The sequence below is a fragment of the Taudactylus pleione genome, unplaced genomic scaffold (genome assembly GCF_031769625.1).
Source record: "Taudactylus pleione unplaced genomic scaffold, aTauple2 ptg004024l, whole genome shotgun sequence".
Taxonomy (NCBI): domain Eukaryota; kingdom Metazoa; phylum Chordata; class Amphibia; order Anura; family Myobatrachidae; genus Taudactylus; species Taudactylus pleione.
The window spans coordinates 1-14,015 of record NW_028288326.1 but is presented as its reverse complement, the minus strand read 5'-3'; the positions used below and the strand labels follow the sequence as shown (position 1 = coordinate 14,015).

General features: G+C 45.5%; 1 protein-coding gene across 1 annotated transcript; it reads right to left on the bottom strand.

Moving 5' to 3' along the window:
* Positions 1–269: 269 nt before the first annotated feature.
* LOC148430337 (G2/M phase-specific E3 ubiquitin-protein ligase-like) lies at positions 270–11,504 on the bottom strand (the record flags this gene model as incomplete). The annotated part of the gene is made up of 6 exons (XM_088466619.1): positions 270–406; positions 1,453–1,569; positions 2,437–2,543; positions 2,813–2,972; positions 3,206–3,359; positions 11,443–11,504. Coding segments are annotated over 6 exons (737 nt in total), but the record flags the coding sequence as incomplete, so codon positions are not given.
* Positions 11,505–14,015: the final 2,511 nt, after the last annotated feature.

Here is a 14,015-nt window from a genome sequence, read left to right as displayed (position 1 = left end):
CTGCAATCAGAAAGAGATCCAACATTGTTAGCGATATGTTTATGTGGATGGACGTACTCTGTGTCCTACAAGTTGCAGGTTGGCTAAGGCTACTGTAACATGAAAAGGGCCACACATCGATTACACTACAGTGGCATTAACCCAAGATTGGTAACTTAATGATAGTTTTCACTAATGTCTCATTCTACCACGTAAGTGAAATATAAGTTATGATGTTAGATACTGTACTACCTAGTAATAGGTGACAAATGACAGGGGAAAGTACTTACCAACAACATCCTCCGGCTTCTCCAGAATGGAGGCACACTCTGCACAGGTCCATGTGCTCTCAGCAGATCTCAGGGCTGAGCAGGCGAGGTGGGTTCCTGCTGACCCACAGCAGTGACACCGAATTATACACCATTCACTGAAAGAGGAGACACAGAGGATAAATCTACAGCTGGAGCTATAAATCTCAGCAATGGAGCATTTCGCTACAGGAAGAAATAGGCCCTAAGATACTAAATGTTTTATTGTATTCTAGAGAGGATTAAACAATTTGGCAGCTTATAAGAATGTATACATTTCAGCAAATTTTTTACCTTCAAATGCATCTTAATCAAACAGTGATGGGAGTAGGACGCACAAGCAACTTCTGCTGATTAAAATGATATGCGGCATGCCTATATTCTGTGTGTGACAGCGGGTGTATCTGTATGCGAAATGCTATGTTACAGTGCCAGTGGCTACGACACTGTAACAGCTGATACGTCACCCACACAATGGTTGATACGCCACCCGGCACAATGGTTCATACGCCACCCGTCACAATGGTTTATACGCCCCCCTGCTCCCCTCATTCTTTTATATTGTGGGCATTGGCTATCATAATGTGTCTCTGGTGCCGAATAGAAGAGCAGCCGGGAAGAGAAGCCTCCGAGCCACCCAACCAGCACAGTGAAGCATGATAAAGAGAAGAACAGAATTATAGGGCAGAGAGAGACGGAGGAGCAGGTAAGTGTGGGGTGAAACCAATAACAAAGTGGGCAGCGCTATCAAGAAAACCTAAGGTACTGGGAACTCTCTGATAAAGATTCCAATATTACAATTTATTGAATACATATTAGATTCACAACACATATAAGATATGGGATACGTTCAGTATCCCGGCGCATCCTGTACCCATCCCATAACATATATTATAACAGAAAACGATTATAGTAGCCAGGTTCTTGGTGTCGGCCTCTTAGTAAGCACACAGTAAATGTGAAAGATATCAGCCTCTTAGTAAATACACCGTCACATATATTACGCATACACCCAGTAGATCCTTAGCTAATAAACGTAGGGTCCTATTTATCAGAGTCTAGGCCGCATTAATCATGCGGAATGAGCAGGGGAACCTTCCCAGGGGCTGCTGCTGGGCCATAGCACACTGGCAGCCTTTAAGAAATAAAATGCGAAAAGTTTTACCTGCCGCTCTCGCTGTGAGTTCTTCCATGGTCGCAGCGGCAGGGATCCGCGTCGCACTGTTGGTGGACCTGCAGTAGTTCTCCAAAGGCGTTGTTCTCCAGTTCCCAGGATGCATCTCTGAAAGGTTAATGTGAGGTAATATCGCTGATGTAATTAATCAATGTTACATTACAACGCTTTCTTCTGTCTGTTTCATCTAGTCCAGCAGTCCAGTCCGGCAAGCCGTCACTATGGGTCTCGCTACAAAGGGGGCGTGCTGTTGATGGTGAGTGACAGCACGCCCCGTTTGGTGGGCGTGCCAGGGGCGTGACTGGCCAGACGGAGGTATTCCCATCGGAACGCCTACCATCTGGGGCCGGCCCCACTGACATCACAAGTGATGTCAGTGGGAGTGCTTTCAGCTCTGATAGAGCTAAAAGCACTCCAGGGCTTGCGGCAACGAGACCCTACCACAAGGGTCTCGTCACAAGGCCGATGGTCGCGATGGTCTTGAGCATCGCGACCATCTTCCTGGCCGCTCGCTATAGCTGTGGGTGGTCACCCACAGCTATACGAGCGGCCGGGAGGCCGCTCTAAAAATTCAGAAGGACGGCCCTGATTCAGAGCGAGCGCTTTGTCAGCGTGTCCGGCTCTGAATCAGGGTCATAGACCCATAGCCAAGTGCCCATAGTCTTATGGCTGGATTTGGCAATTTGCTTACTAAAGAACTGATAAATCTCTGTAAATTATAATAGGACACATTTTGCTTATAGCATTTCATAAGCTGCATCATATGTATGATATAACACCAGATTACTGCATATGCACAGGGGATTATGGGTAAATTCCAGATTGTTGGTGATGTTCTGTGCATGCGCCAGTGTCATTTTTTTTTCAGGGGGAGGGGGCTCACAGGAATCCTCACATGGGCCCCCTCCAGTCTTAAAATGCCTCTGTGATGGAGCTGGATTCTATGTTCTAGATAAAGACAATTGTTACATATACCTGTGGGGAATGTAAATTCCCATTTGCAGCATCTCCTGCTGGAAACTCTCCATGTTCTGGCATATGGGGCACTTCAAGAAATACTTCCCTGCGTTTAATGCATGCATCTGTAATGTAAGAAGTTCAGATGAAATACCAAATATATATATATGTACAGTCATAAAGCAAACATCCTGCACAAGAGCTGACGAGCGAGGACAAGCCGACCAGCCTAACGTCAGGCTGCATTCGCCATAATCCTTCATATACAGAGAGCGGGCACCGGGATCAGCTTCAAACCCTCCACTCCATTGGCCGTCATTCCTCAGCTCTCTCTTGGTTGGCCTCCTCCCGGTGACTCCGATAGTGAGGAGTAAATAGTAAAGCCATAGCTCACCTGCAGGCAAGTCCTGTGGAACCAAGTGTTTTTGCAGCAGGGGCTCTTAATCACATCATATGCAGGGGCAGGGGTCAGCTCCTCCAGGCAGATGGTACATGCACTTACTCCGTCCTGTGCCGCAGCCTTCTGAACTGGCCGATGCCTTGGGCAAAATGATCTGCAGGGAAACAAATATTACAGAATAAATAGTGAGAAGTTCAAACAAAAACCCCACTGTAACGGAACATACATACACAGCGCGATCACACGCCAAGACATAGTGGGCGTGCTAATGCCTTGCCGTACGATCGCCTGCCTTGCCGGATTTGCATACGCCAGCTGCGTGCGAACGCATCTAGCAAGCGGGTCTGAATCGGGTTCTATATACCTAGAAGCAAATGGATTACTCACGGAAACTCCTTGAAGTACTGGAATATAAATTCCTTTTCCTGGCCACAGGGGAAGTGCACGGTCTCAGTGCAGGCCTTCCCGCTGCAGCGTATGGAGGCGCCCATCCTCTTGCACACTGTGCAGGGCTGCAAAACATGATTAACAAATGACAATACTGAGAAAAACACGAACAATGAGTGTAAATAGGTCCCCCACTATAAATAACCTTTGTTCTAGACTCCTTTACTTCCTAATAATAGAACAGTCACTGTATATAACACTCAAGTATAACCAGGTCCTCTGCTAACCACCTTAGTGGGAGAGATAGAAAATAGCTCCTCTAAGGCTTCCAATCATAGCTGCTGCGGCTGATCGGCCGTCCTACAGAGAGACCTATGGCACGTTAATCTTTTTTTCTTTCTTTTTTTTATTTTAGTGAAGTGCAAGTGCATATGTCTGAGCTTCCAGTCCTCTGTGCATGCAGGAACCGGCAAGCTGGATCACACATGTGCATTTAGCAGCACACTGGCTCGAGGAAGCAAAAAGATCTGCATTACCGCTGACAGGCGGCATCACTCTGTTTCTTTCCACAAGCACCCATTGTCTGCTCTGCATCCAAATACTCACTACAACCACAGTCGGTAAACCATCAGGACTCATGAACAGTAAAAAAAGCACAGTGGCCAACTGCGCCAACACCTGCAATGCATTCACCTCAGAGTTAGGTCCATACACCAAAACATTTTATATAAATACAACTCCCCAGAATCTGTTGACCACCTTGGGAAAACACTTCTGATTGGCTGAGTGGCTTTTGACCTTTCTGGTCACATCAGTACCACAGTCATTCTGCACCGCGGCTCTAGGCGGAGCCGTTCTCACTGCGGCATCACAAAGCTGTTTATTTTATTCTTTGTGGATTATCAGGGAATAGAATAAACTCCCAATTAGGCCCAATATGTGTCATTCAGTTCTCCGGTGACTTCACATGACATGAGAAAGTATCAGCATGATCGGCTCCTCACCTGCTCTGCCGCCCGGCTGGCTGCCTTCCGCACATCTGGGTACAGGAAGCCATAGAAGCCTTGCCTGTCACTGCCCCTCTGCAGCACACCGCTGGATAGTAACTGGATAGGAGAGAGGGGAGATGTACTTATGGCTGTCACCACTGCTGCATTATCTATAACAATTAGGAAGACTTATATCTCTAACATATGCTCCAATATAGTTTTATCATGTTTTATGCACTTAGCATGTTAATGAAACTGTGCAGATAACTACATATCCTTAGGGGAGGGCTCCAATAATATTTAATGCCTAAAGTTAAAAATGAAACAAAATATGTTTTTTTGCATTTTTCCACCATTTTAATTAACAGAAAATGTATGGTTTCATTTGGTAGAATAATTTGTTGCCTTTATGTGGGGGGGAGCTATCACACTTATCGCGCCCCCCCAACCCCGTGGCTTTATGCTAGGCTGAGGGGCTCACAAAAAGGGGTATTTTTAACCTAAGGGGGCATAGCCATGCCTCCCACAATTAGGACACACCCCTCTCCCTGGGCCCATCTCTTTACATCCCTGCCCAAAACACTCACAAGCCATCTCTCTGCTTCAAAGGCTTACCGTGACTGGGCTCTTATCGGCATTGGCCTCCGGGGAAGAGGAGATTGAGACATTTGAGTAAACATTTACATTATTACCTTGTGAATATAGGGCCTGATTCACGATGGATCGCAAGTCTGTAATCGCACACACCAGGCCGCTGCGAAAATATGCTATGAATGCATTGCGATCGCAGCAGTATACTCACACACCCACCACTTCAGTAAGCTGCCCACTTCCGCAATACCTTTGGTTAGGGCTGCCATCAGGGGGGGACTGCCGGGACTCCAAAGAGAGACTCCCAGAGAGAGAGGGGGCCCGGGTAGCGGCCGCTGCTGATTGGCTGGCTGCCGTTCCATGAGCTGTGATTGGCTTGCAACCGGCTCCATGTATTAAATGCCACCGAGACTCTTCTCTGGCAGCTGCCGGTGCATTCCACCAGTGACATGTGGTACCTCACATCACTCTGCGCTGTGGGAGCTCCCAGAGTCACGGAGATGGCCGAGTGTCCAGGTAAGTTTGGGCTCTGTTGTAGGGTGGGAGTGCCTAATTTATGTATTACATATATATAAATAGTATATATACAGTGTGAATATGCATATATATATATATATATATAGTATATATACAGTATATATAGTGTGTGTATATTAGGGGTGAGCGGGTTCGGATTTCTGAAATCCGAACCCCCCCGAGCCCCCCCGATCCGAGTCCGATCCGAATCAGGCTCGACTTTTCCCACCTGACTCGGATCTGAAATCGAGGCAAAACGTCATCATCCCGCCTTCCGAGTCTCGCGGGTTTTGGATCCTATATAAGGTACCCACGTCGGCGCCATTTTCTCACTCGGCTGTGGACAGTGAAGAGGGAGGGTGGGAGTTAGGGCTGTGTAGTGTAGTGTAGTGTAGTGCTGCTGTTGTCCACTACTTCAAAGTCCATAGGGGCTGGCTGTGTTGTGCTGTGCTGCTGTTGTTAATAGGGGCTGTGTCCACTACTTCAAAGTCCATAGGGGCTGGCTGGACTGTGTTGTGCAGTCAGTTCTCCATAGGGGCTGTGTCCACTCCAAAGTCCTGTGCAGTGTCCCAGTCCTAAAGAGGTGCTGTAGTGTTGTCCAGGGGGTGCTCTGTCCATCAGGGGTGCTCCCCCCAAGTGCTAAAAAAATAATATATTTTCTGTGTTTGTGAATTGTGTGTGCAGTAGCCGCACGTGCATCAACAAAGTAGTGCCAAGCGTGCGCCTGTGTCATAAGTAAAGGGCCGGCTGGCTTGACCGTTAAAGGGTGCTGTAACCCCCGAAAGTACACTCCAGTCCAAACCAAAAAAAAATTATTTTCTGTGTTTGTGAATTGTGTGCGCAGTAGCCGCACGTGCATCAACAAAGTAGTGCCAAGCGTGCGCCTGTGTCATAAGTAAAGGGCCGGCTGGCTTGACCGTTAAAGGGTGCTGTAACCCCCAAAGTACACTCCAGTCCAAACCAAAAAAAAATTTATTTTCTGTGTTTGTGAATTGTGTGCGCAGTAGCCGCACGTGCATCAACAAAGTAGTGCCAAGCGTGCGCCTGTGTCATAAGTAAAGGGCCGGCTGGCTTGACCATTAAAGGGTGCTGTAACCCCCGAAAGTACACTCCAGTCCAAACCAAAAAAAAAATTATTTTCTGTGTTTGTGAATTGTGTGCGCAGTAGCCGCACGTGCATCAACAAAGTAGTGCCAAGCGTGCGCCTGTGTCATAAGTAAAGGGCCGGCTGGCTTGACCGTTAAAGGGTTCTGTAACCCCCAAAGTACACTCCAAACCAAAAAAATATATATTTTCTGTGTTTGTGACTTGTGTGCACTGTGGCTGCACGTGCATCAACAAAGGAGCAGCGCCAAGCGTGCGCCTGTGTCCCATAAGTAAAGAGCCGGCTGGCTCATTTCTTAAAGGGTGGTGTAACCCACAAAGTGCACTACTCTCCAGCAAAAATAAAAAAATATTTTCTGTGTTTGTGTGCGCTTTAGCCGCACGTTTATATATATATCAATATAACATAAATGGAGGACCAAACTTTCTCTGATAAAAATAAAATAGGGAAAGATCAAGAACCACTTCCTACTAGTGCTGTTGCTGCTGCTGGGAGTTGTTCATCATCCCAGAGAGGAAGTAGGAACATCACTACTTTTACTAAACAATTGACCCTCCAACAGTCCCTAGCGATGAGGATGAAGTACGACAGCAGTCATCCTGAAGCAAAACGTATAACTGAGGCCTTGACTGCTATGTTGGTGTTAGACGTGCATCCGGTATCCGACATTAGTGCAGTGGGATTTAGACAATTGATGGAGGTAGTGTGTCCTCGGTTCCAAATCCCGTCTAGATTCCACCTGCATCCTCAAAGCAGCAGCGACAAGCGTGCGTCTGTCTGTTAAAGGGTGGTGACACCCTCAAAGTGTGCTACACAAACAATTAAAATATTGTTCTTTTTTTTTCTGTCTTTGTGAAATGTGTGGGCTGTAGCCGCACCTGCATCCTTAAAGCAGCAGCGACAAGCGTGCATCTGTCTGTTAAAGGGTGGTGACACCCTCAAAGTGTGCTACACAAACAATTAAAATATTGTTCTTTTTTTTTCTGTCTTTGTGAATTGTGTGGGCTGTAGCCGCACTTGCATCCTCAAAGCAGCAGCGACAAGCGTGCGTCTGTCTGTTAAAGGGTGTTGTAACTCTCAAAGTGCTCCAAAAAATCAAAAATTTTTTTTTAATGTGTTTGTGACTTGTGTGCGATGTAGCCACACTTGCATCCTCAAAGCAGCAGCGACAAGCGTGCGTCTGTCTGTTAAAGGGTGGTGACACCCTCAAAGTGTGCTACACAAACAATAAAAATATTCTTCTTCTTTTTTCTGTCTTTGTGAATTGTGTGGGCTGTAGCCGCACCTGCATCCTTAAAGCAGCAGCGACAAGCGTGCGTCTGTCTGTTAAAGGGTGGTGACACCCTCAAAGTGTGCTACACAAACAATAAAAATATTCTTCTTTTTTCTGTCTCTGTGAATTGTGTGGGCTGTAGCCGCACCTGCATCCTTAAAGCAGCAGCGACAAGCGTGCGTCTGTCTGTTAAAGGGTGGTGACACCCTCAAAGTGTGCTACACAAACAATTAAAATATTGTTCTTTTTTCTGTCTTTGTGAATTGTGTGGGCTGTAGCCGCACCTGCATCCTTAAAGCAGCTGCGACAAGCGTGCGTCTGTCTGTTAAAGGGTGGTGACACCCTCAAAGTGTGCTACACAAACAATTAAAATATTGTTCTTTTTTTTTCGGTCTTTGTGAAATGTGTGGGCTGTAGCCGCACCTGCATCCTTAAAGCAGCAGCGACAAGCGTGCGTCTGTCTGTTAAAGGGTGGTGACACCCTCAAAGTGTGCTACACAAAGAATAAAAATATTCTTCTTCTTTTATCTGTCTATGTGAATTGTGTGGGCTGTAGCCGCACCTGCATCCTTAAAGCAGCAGCGACAAGCGTGCGTCTGTCTGTTAAAGGGTGGTGACACCCTCAAAGTGTTCTACACAAACAATTAAAATATTGTTTTTTCTTTTCGGTCTTTGTGAAATGTGTGGGCTGTAGCCGCACCTGCATCCTTAAAGCAGCAGCGACAAGCGTGCGTCTGTCTGTTAAAGGGTGGTGTAACTCTCAAAGTGCTCCAAAAAATAAAAAACTATTTTTTTTATGTGTTTGTGACTTGTGTGCGATGTAGCCGCACTTGCATCCTCAAAGCAGCAGCGACAAGCGTGCATCTGTCTGTTAAAGGGTGGTGACACCCTCAAAGTGTGCTACACAAACAATAAAAATATTCTTCTTTTTTCTGTCATTGTGAATTGTGTGGGCTGTAGCCGCACCTGCATCCTTAAAGCAGCAGCGACAAGCGTGCGTCTGTCTGTTAAAGGGTGGTGACACCCTCAAAGTGTGCTACACAAACAATTAAAATATTGTTCTTTTTTTTTCGGTCTTTGTGAAATGTGTGGGCTGTAGCCGCACCTGCATCCTTAAAGCAGCAGCGACAAGCGTGCGTCTGTCTGTTAAAGGGTGGTGACACCCTCAAAGTGTGCTACACAAAGAATAAAAATATTCTAATTTTTTCTGTCTTTGTGAATTGTGTGGGCTGTAGCCGCACTTGCATCCTCAAAGCAGCAGCGACAAGCGTGCGTCTGTCTGTTAGAGGGTGGTGTAACCCTCAAAGTGTGCTCCACAAACAATAAAAATATTCTTTTTTTTTTTCTGTCTTTGTGAATTGTGTGGGCTGTAGCCGCACTTGAATCCTCAAAGCAGCAGCGACAAGCGTGCGTCTGTCTGTTAAAGGATTACATCGGTGACAGCATCCAAGTAGGCATGTCAGACAGTCCGTACCTGTACTGGCAGGAAAAAGAAGCAATTTGGAGGTCCCTGTACAAACTGGCTCTATTTTACCTGAGTTGCCCCCCCTCCAGTGTGTACTCCGAAAGAGTGTTTAGTGCAGCCGGGAACCTTGTTAGCGAAAGGCGTAGGAGGTTGCTTCCACAAAATGTGGAGAAGATGATGTTCATAAAATGAATGATCAACTCTTCCAGGGAGACCAGCCTCCAGAACGTACAGAGGGACCTGTGGTTCCAGCAGGGATGAATTAATACTCTGTGAGGATGAGGATGTACATAACACTGAAGAGGGTGAGGAATCTGTGGATGAGGAGGATGAGGACGACTTCTTGCCTCCGTAGAGCCAGTTTGTGCAGGGACAGATTAATTGCCAGCTTGTTTTGTGGGGGCCCAAACGAACCAATCATTTCAGCCACAGTTGTGTGGCAGACCCTGGCGCTGAAATGATTGGTTTGTTAAAGTGTGCATGTCCTGTTTATACAACATAAGGGTGGGTGGGAGGGCCCAAGGACAATTCCATCTTGCACCTCTTTTTTTTCTTTGCATTATGTACAGTTTGGGGCCTAGTTTTTCAATGCCATCCTGTCTGCCACTGCAGTTTCACGCCTAGATGGGTCACGTGTTTGTGCCGCCCACTCGTGTCGCTTAGCATAGTCATCCAGCTACCTCGGTGCAACCTTTTGGACATAAAAACACTATTGTGAGGTGTGAGGTATTCAGAATAGACTGGAAATGAGTGGAAATTAAGGTTATTGAGGTTAATAATAGCATAGGAGCAGAAAAACCTACAAATTCTGTGATTTTAGCTGTTTTTATGCTTTTTTTCAAAAAAATACAGATCCAAAACACAAAACCCAGAACCCAAAACACGGAAGGGTGGTTTTGGCAAAACCAATCCAGATCCAAAACACGAAGAAAGATCCAGATCCAAAACCAAAACACAAAACACGAAAAGTGGCCGGTGCACACCCCTAGTGTATATATATATATATATATATATATATATATAGTACATATACAGTGTATATATATATATATATAATTATATATACAGTGTATATATATATATATATATATATATATATATATATATAAATAAATAATCATACACATACATGTGTGTAAGTGCTGCTATATTACTTGCTGTGCTAACACTTACATTTGCATGCTTTTAATTTAATATAGTTAAGCACCAGAGGCTTTTGTTTGTGTATGTATGATTTATTTATATATATATATATATATATATATACACACACAAAACATCTTGTGCTTAGATATATTAAATTAAAAACATGCAAATGAAAATGTCAGCACAGCAAGTAATATAACATCACTTACGAATGATTAATCTGTGCCCCCAATAGGTCCAGCCCTCCCTCTCTCTCACTCCCCAAAGTAGCTCCACCCACATCCACAGCTCCACCCACTTCTGCCCCATACCCCGGGGTGAGGGGGGTTCTGCTTAATTTGTCAGTACCGGGCCCCACCATTTCTGATGGCAGCCCTGCCTTTGGTAGTCTGTGAAAGCATCGGTAACATAGAGTAACATCGGACCCAGCCGCACAGTTGTGGTAGAGATGACCTGACTCAGAAATTGCTAAACTTCCTGTCAGTACCTAGAGCTCAGGCTGCATGTGCCGTCGCAGGGGCTTAATTATACACGCCGCTGTAATGGCATTCAAACGCACTGGCATGTCTGCGTTCCTTCGACCACTGCCCCTCGCGATCGCAGCGGCCAGTTCGCACACTGTGATGCATATGCATGCGCAGAACACAAACATCGGCAGGGTGCGTGTGCATCCGCAGACTTGCGTTCCAAGCTGAATCAGGCCCATAGGACAAAATGATTATCACATTTGCATAAATATTGCAGATTGTGATAAATGTGCACCTTACTGTGTAACAGGCTGCTTTCAGCTGCTATAACTGATGCTCATCCATCATTACTTTCCATACTTACCAGGCAGTAGTGGTGGACGGTCAGCTTCTCCTTGGCGTTATGCAGCAGCTCTCCATACTTGGGCACGTCATTTTCTGCACGACCACAGAAAATGCATGCTGTGGAAGCAAGGCAAGACGTTATGTATGGTGTGTTCTTCATACAAAACACAAATCACACATTAAACCAGAACAAGTACATGCAAGATAGGTGAGGGAATGTAGTTGTGAGACAGAGGGTAGAGAGAGCGATGCTCGAGCAGGTGTGTACCCAGCTTTACTCTATTTCATAATTACAGGTATATTACTGAAGGTTAATAAAGACTTCTGGCTCCTGTCTTACCTGGATCGGCTTCTAGCAATGAGCTTGATGCCGAATCTCTATTAGTCTTCCGCTTTCTCTTACTAAAGATAGAGATGCAAAAACAAAATTGTAAATTATAAGTGCAAATAATAATCCTCCTTTATGTATATGTGATATATAATATATTCTGTGGATCTCAAGGTGCTGCTGCTGTATAAAATTACCTTTGTGGACAGTGTGGCTAGTTTTATGGGACCAGATAAGCAGGGGTTAAAGTGAGCTGGAATGCGGCGGTATTGAGTTTTGTCAGTTATATATGAAGGGGAAACAAGTCCCTCCCCTCCCCGCGGCCCTGCAGCTGAGCCCAATGCCAACCGAATGACTCTGCCTCTGAGAGGAGTCACTAAGTGACAAGCATCACACCATGCCGTTAGCAGTCAGTGCACAGCATCACCCCATGCTGCCTGCAGTCAGCGCACAGCGTTACCCCATGCCGTCTGCAGTCAGCGCACAGCATCACCCCATGCCGCCTGCAGACAGGGCACAGCATCACCCCATGCCATCTGCAGTCAGCGCACAGCATCACCCAAATGCCGCCTGCAGTCAGTGCACAGCGTCACCCCATTCCGTCTGCAGTCAGTGTACAGCATCACCCCAATGCCATCTGCAGTCAGAGCACAGCATCACCCCAATGCCGCCTGCAGTCAGTGCACAGTGTCACCCCATGCCGTCTGCAGTCAGTGCACAGCATCACCCCAATTCCGCCTGCAGTCAATGCACAGCGTCACCCCATGCCGTCTGCAGTCAGCGCACAGCGTCACCCCAATGCCGCCTGCAGTCAATGCACAGCATCACCCCATGCCATCTGCAGTCAGTGCACAGCATCACCCCAATGCCGCCTGCAGTCTTTGCACAGCATCACCCGATGCCGTCTGCAGTCAGTGCACAGCGTCACCCCAATGCCGCCTGCAGTCAGTGCACACCGTCACCCCATGCCGTCTGCAGTCAGCGCACAGCGTCACCCCAATGCTGCCTGCAGTCAATGCACAGCGTCATCCCATGCCATCTGCAGTCAGTGCACAGCATCACCCCAATGCCGCCTGCAGTCAGTGCACACCGTCACCCCATGCCGTCTGCAGTCTGCTCATGTAGAGATGGTCTCGCCTTTTCCCCCCAATCCAGGCACTATTGTAAGCTTTGCATGCACACCAAATATCTTATGTATCTACAGCTGTGTTGGCAGAGACACATTTTAGGATTACTTCCCCTTATGGTAAGGGGGCGGTGTAATGTGACCAAAGTACAGTATGAGCGCCTTCACTTTAAAAATACACCCCATAACGGGCGGCAGCAGAGTCCAATCAGCTGAATGTGTCTTGAGCATGTTTATGCTAATATATACAGTAATGTTACTGTTATTATCTATTTACATTATTACAGTGATATTGGTAATGGGTTTGCAGTAATAAGGCATATATACTTCTGCAGCTCAGATTACATTAGTCTTCATTCTAGCACACTCTGGTCTGTGTATCAGCAGTGTGTTGCATCAGCTGATGGTGCTAGAAGCACCAGAGCAGAGAGTGACACCCCAGGCAGGAAAGAGGAACGGCACGGGCTGTGACAGGTGCAAGGTGCTAGAATGAAGACTATTACATTGGCCCCTGAGAACAGAATTTTGATACAACATAAAATTGTTCCTAATATTCCAACATGACAATAACAAAACATAACAATTGTTTCCTTGGATCATTTTGAATTTAGCTTTATAAGCGGATTGGACGGTTTATAATGAGGAGGATGAGGGCTGGTTGTGTTTCCAGACTTATCTTAGAGACAACTACATTAAAGAAGTTTGTGTAGAGCCAACCTGCGGCTCTCCAGCTGTTGTGAAACTACAAGTCCCAGCATGCCCTGCTACAGTTTTAGAATTCCCTAATAGCGAAACTGTGGCAGGGTATGCTGGGACTTGTAGTTTCACAACAGCTGGGGAGCCACAGGTTGTCTAGGCCGAGTGTAGAGGATGAGAACGCTTGTTTAGTACTATTAAAAGAATTCAAGTGGTTTCATATGAAAATAAAAATAAAAACAATACTATTATATGCTATTATGTAATGGATTGATGTGATATTCTATTTTTTTTAAACAAATTTTGTAACTGTAATTTTCTTTGGTGGTTCAATAAAAAAAACTAATAAAAAGCTAATAATAATAATAATAATAATAATAATAATAATAATAATAACAATCCCCACAAAAACAAACAGTGAAACATTAAAGTATCTCAGCTTCTGTTTCAAAGAATTTGAAGCACAATTATAAGTTAATCAATTTTGGATGCTATCAATGTTTGTGTAATTAGTGACAGTATTGATGTACTTAGTGATATAAATTAGCTATAATTGGTGTTCCACATAATTGTAAATCTGATCATAAATATTACATTTGTAACAAGGAAATCCCTATTTTTAAAAACACAACACAGACAGTCACTTACCTAGACGAGGCCATGAAGCCTCACATTTAGAGTTACAGCCTCTCAGATGCTTCTCCAGTAGTAGAATTAGAGAAAATGTGCTTTATAATAAAAACAATACACCTTGCTAGGATTC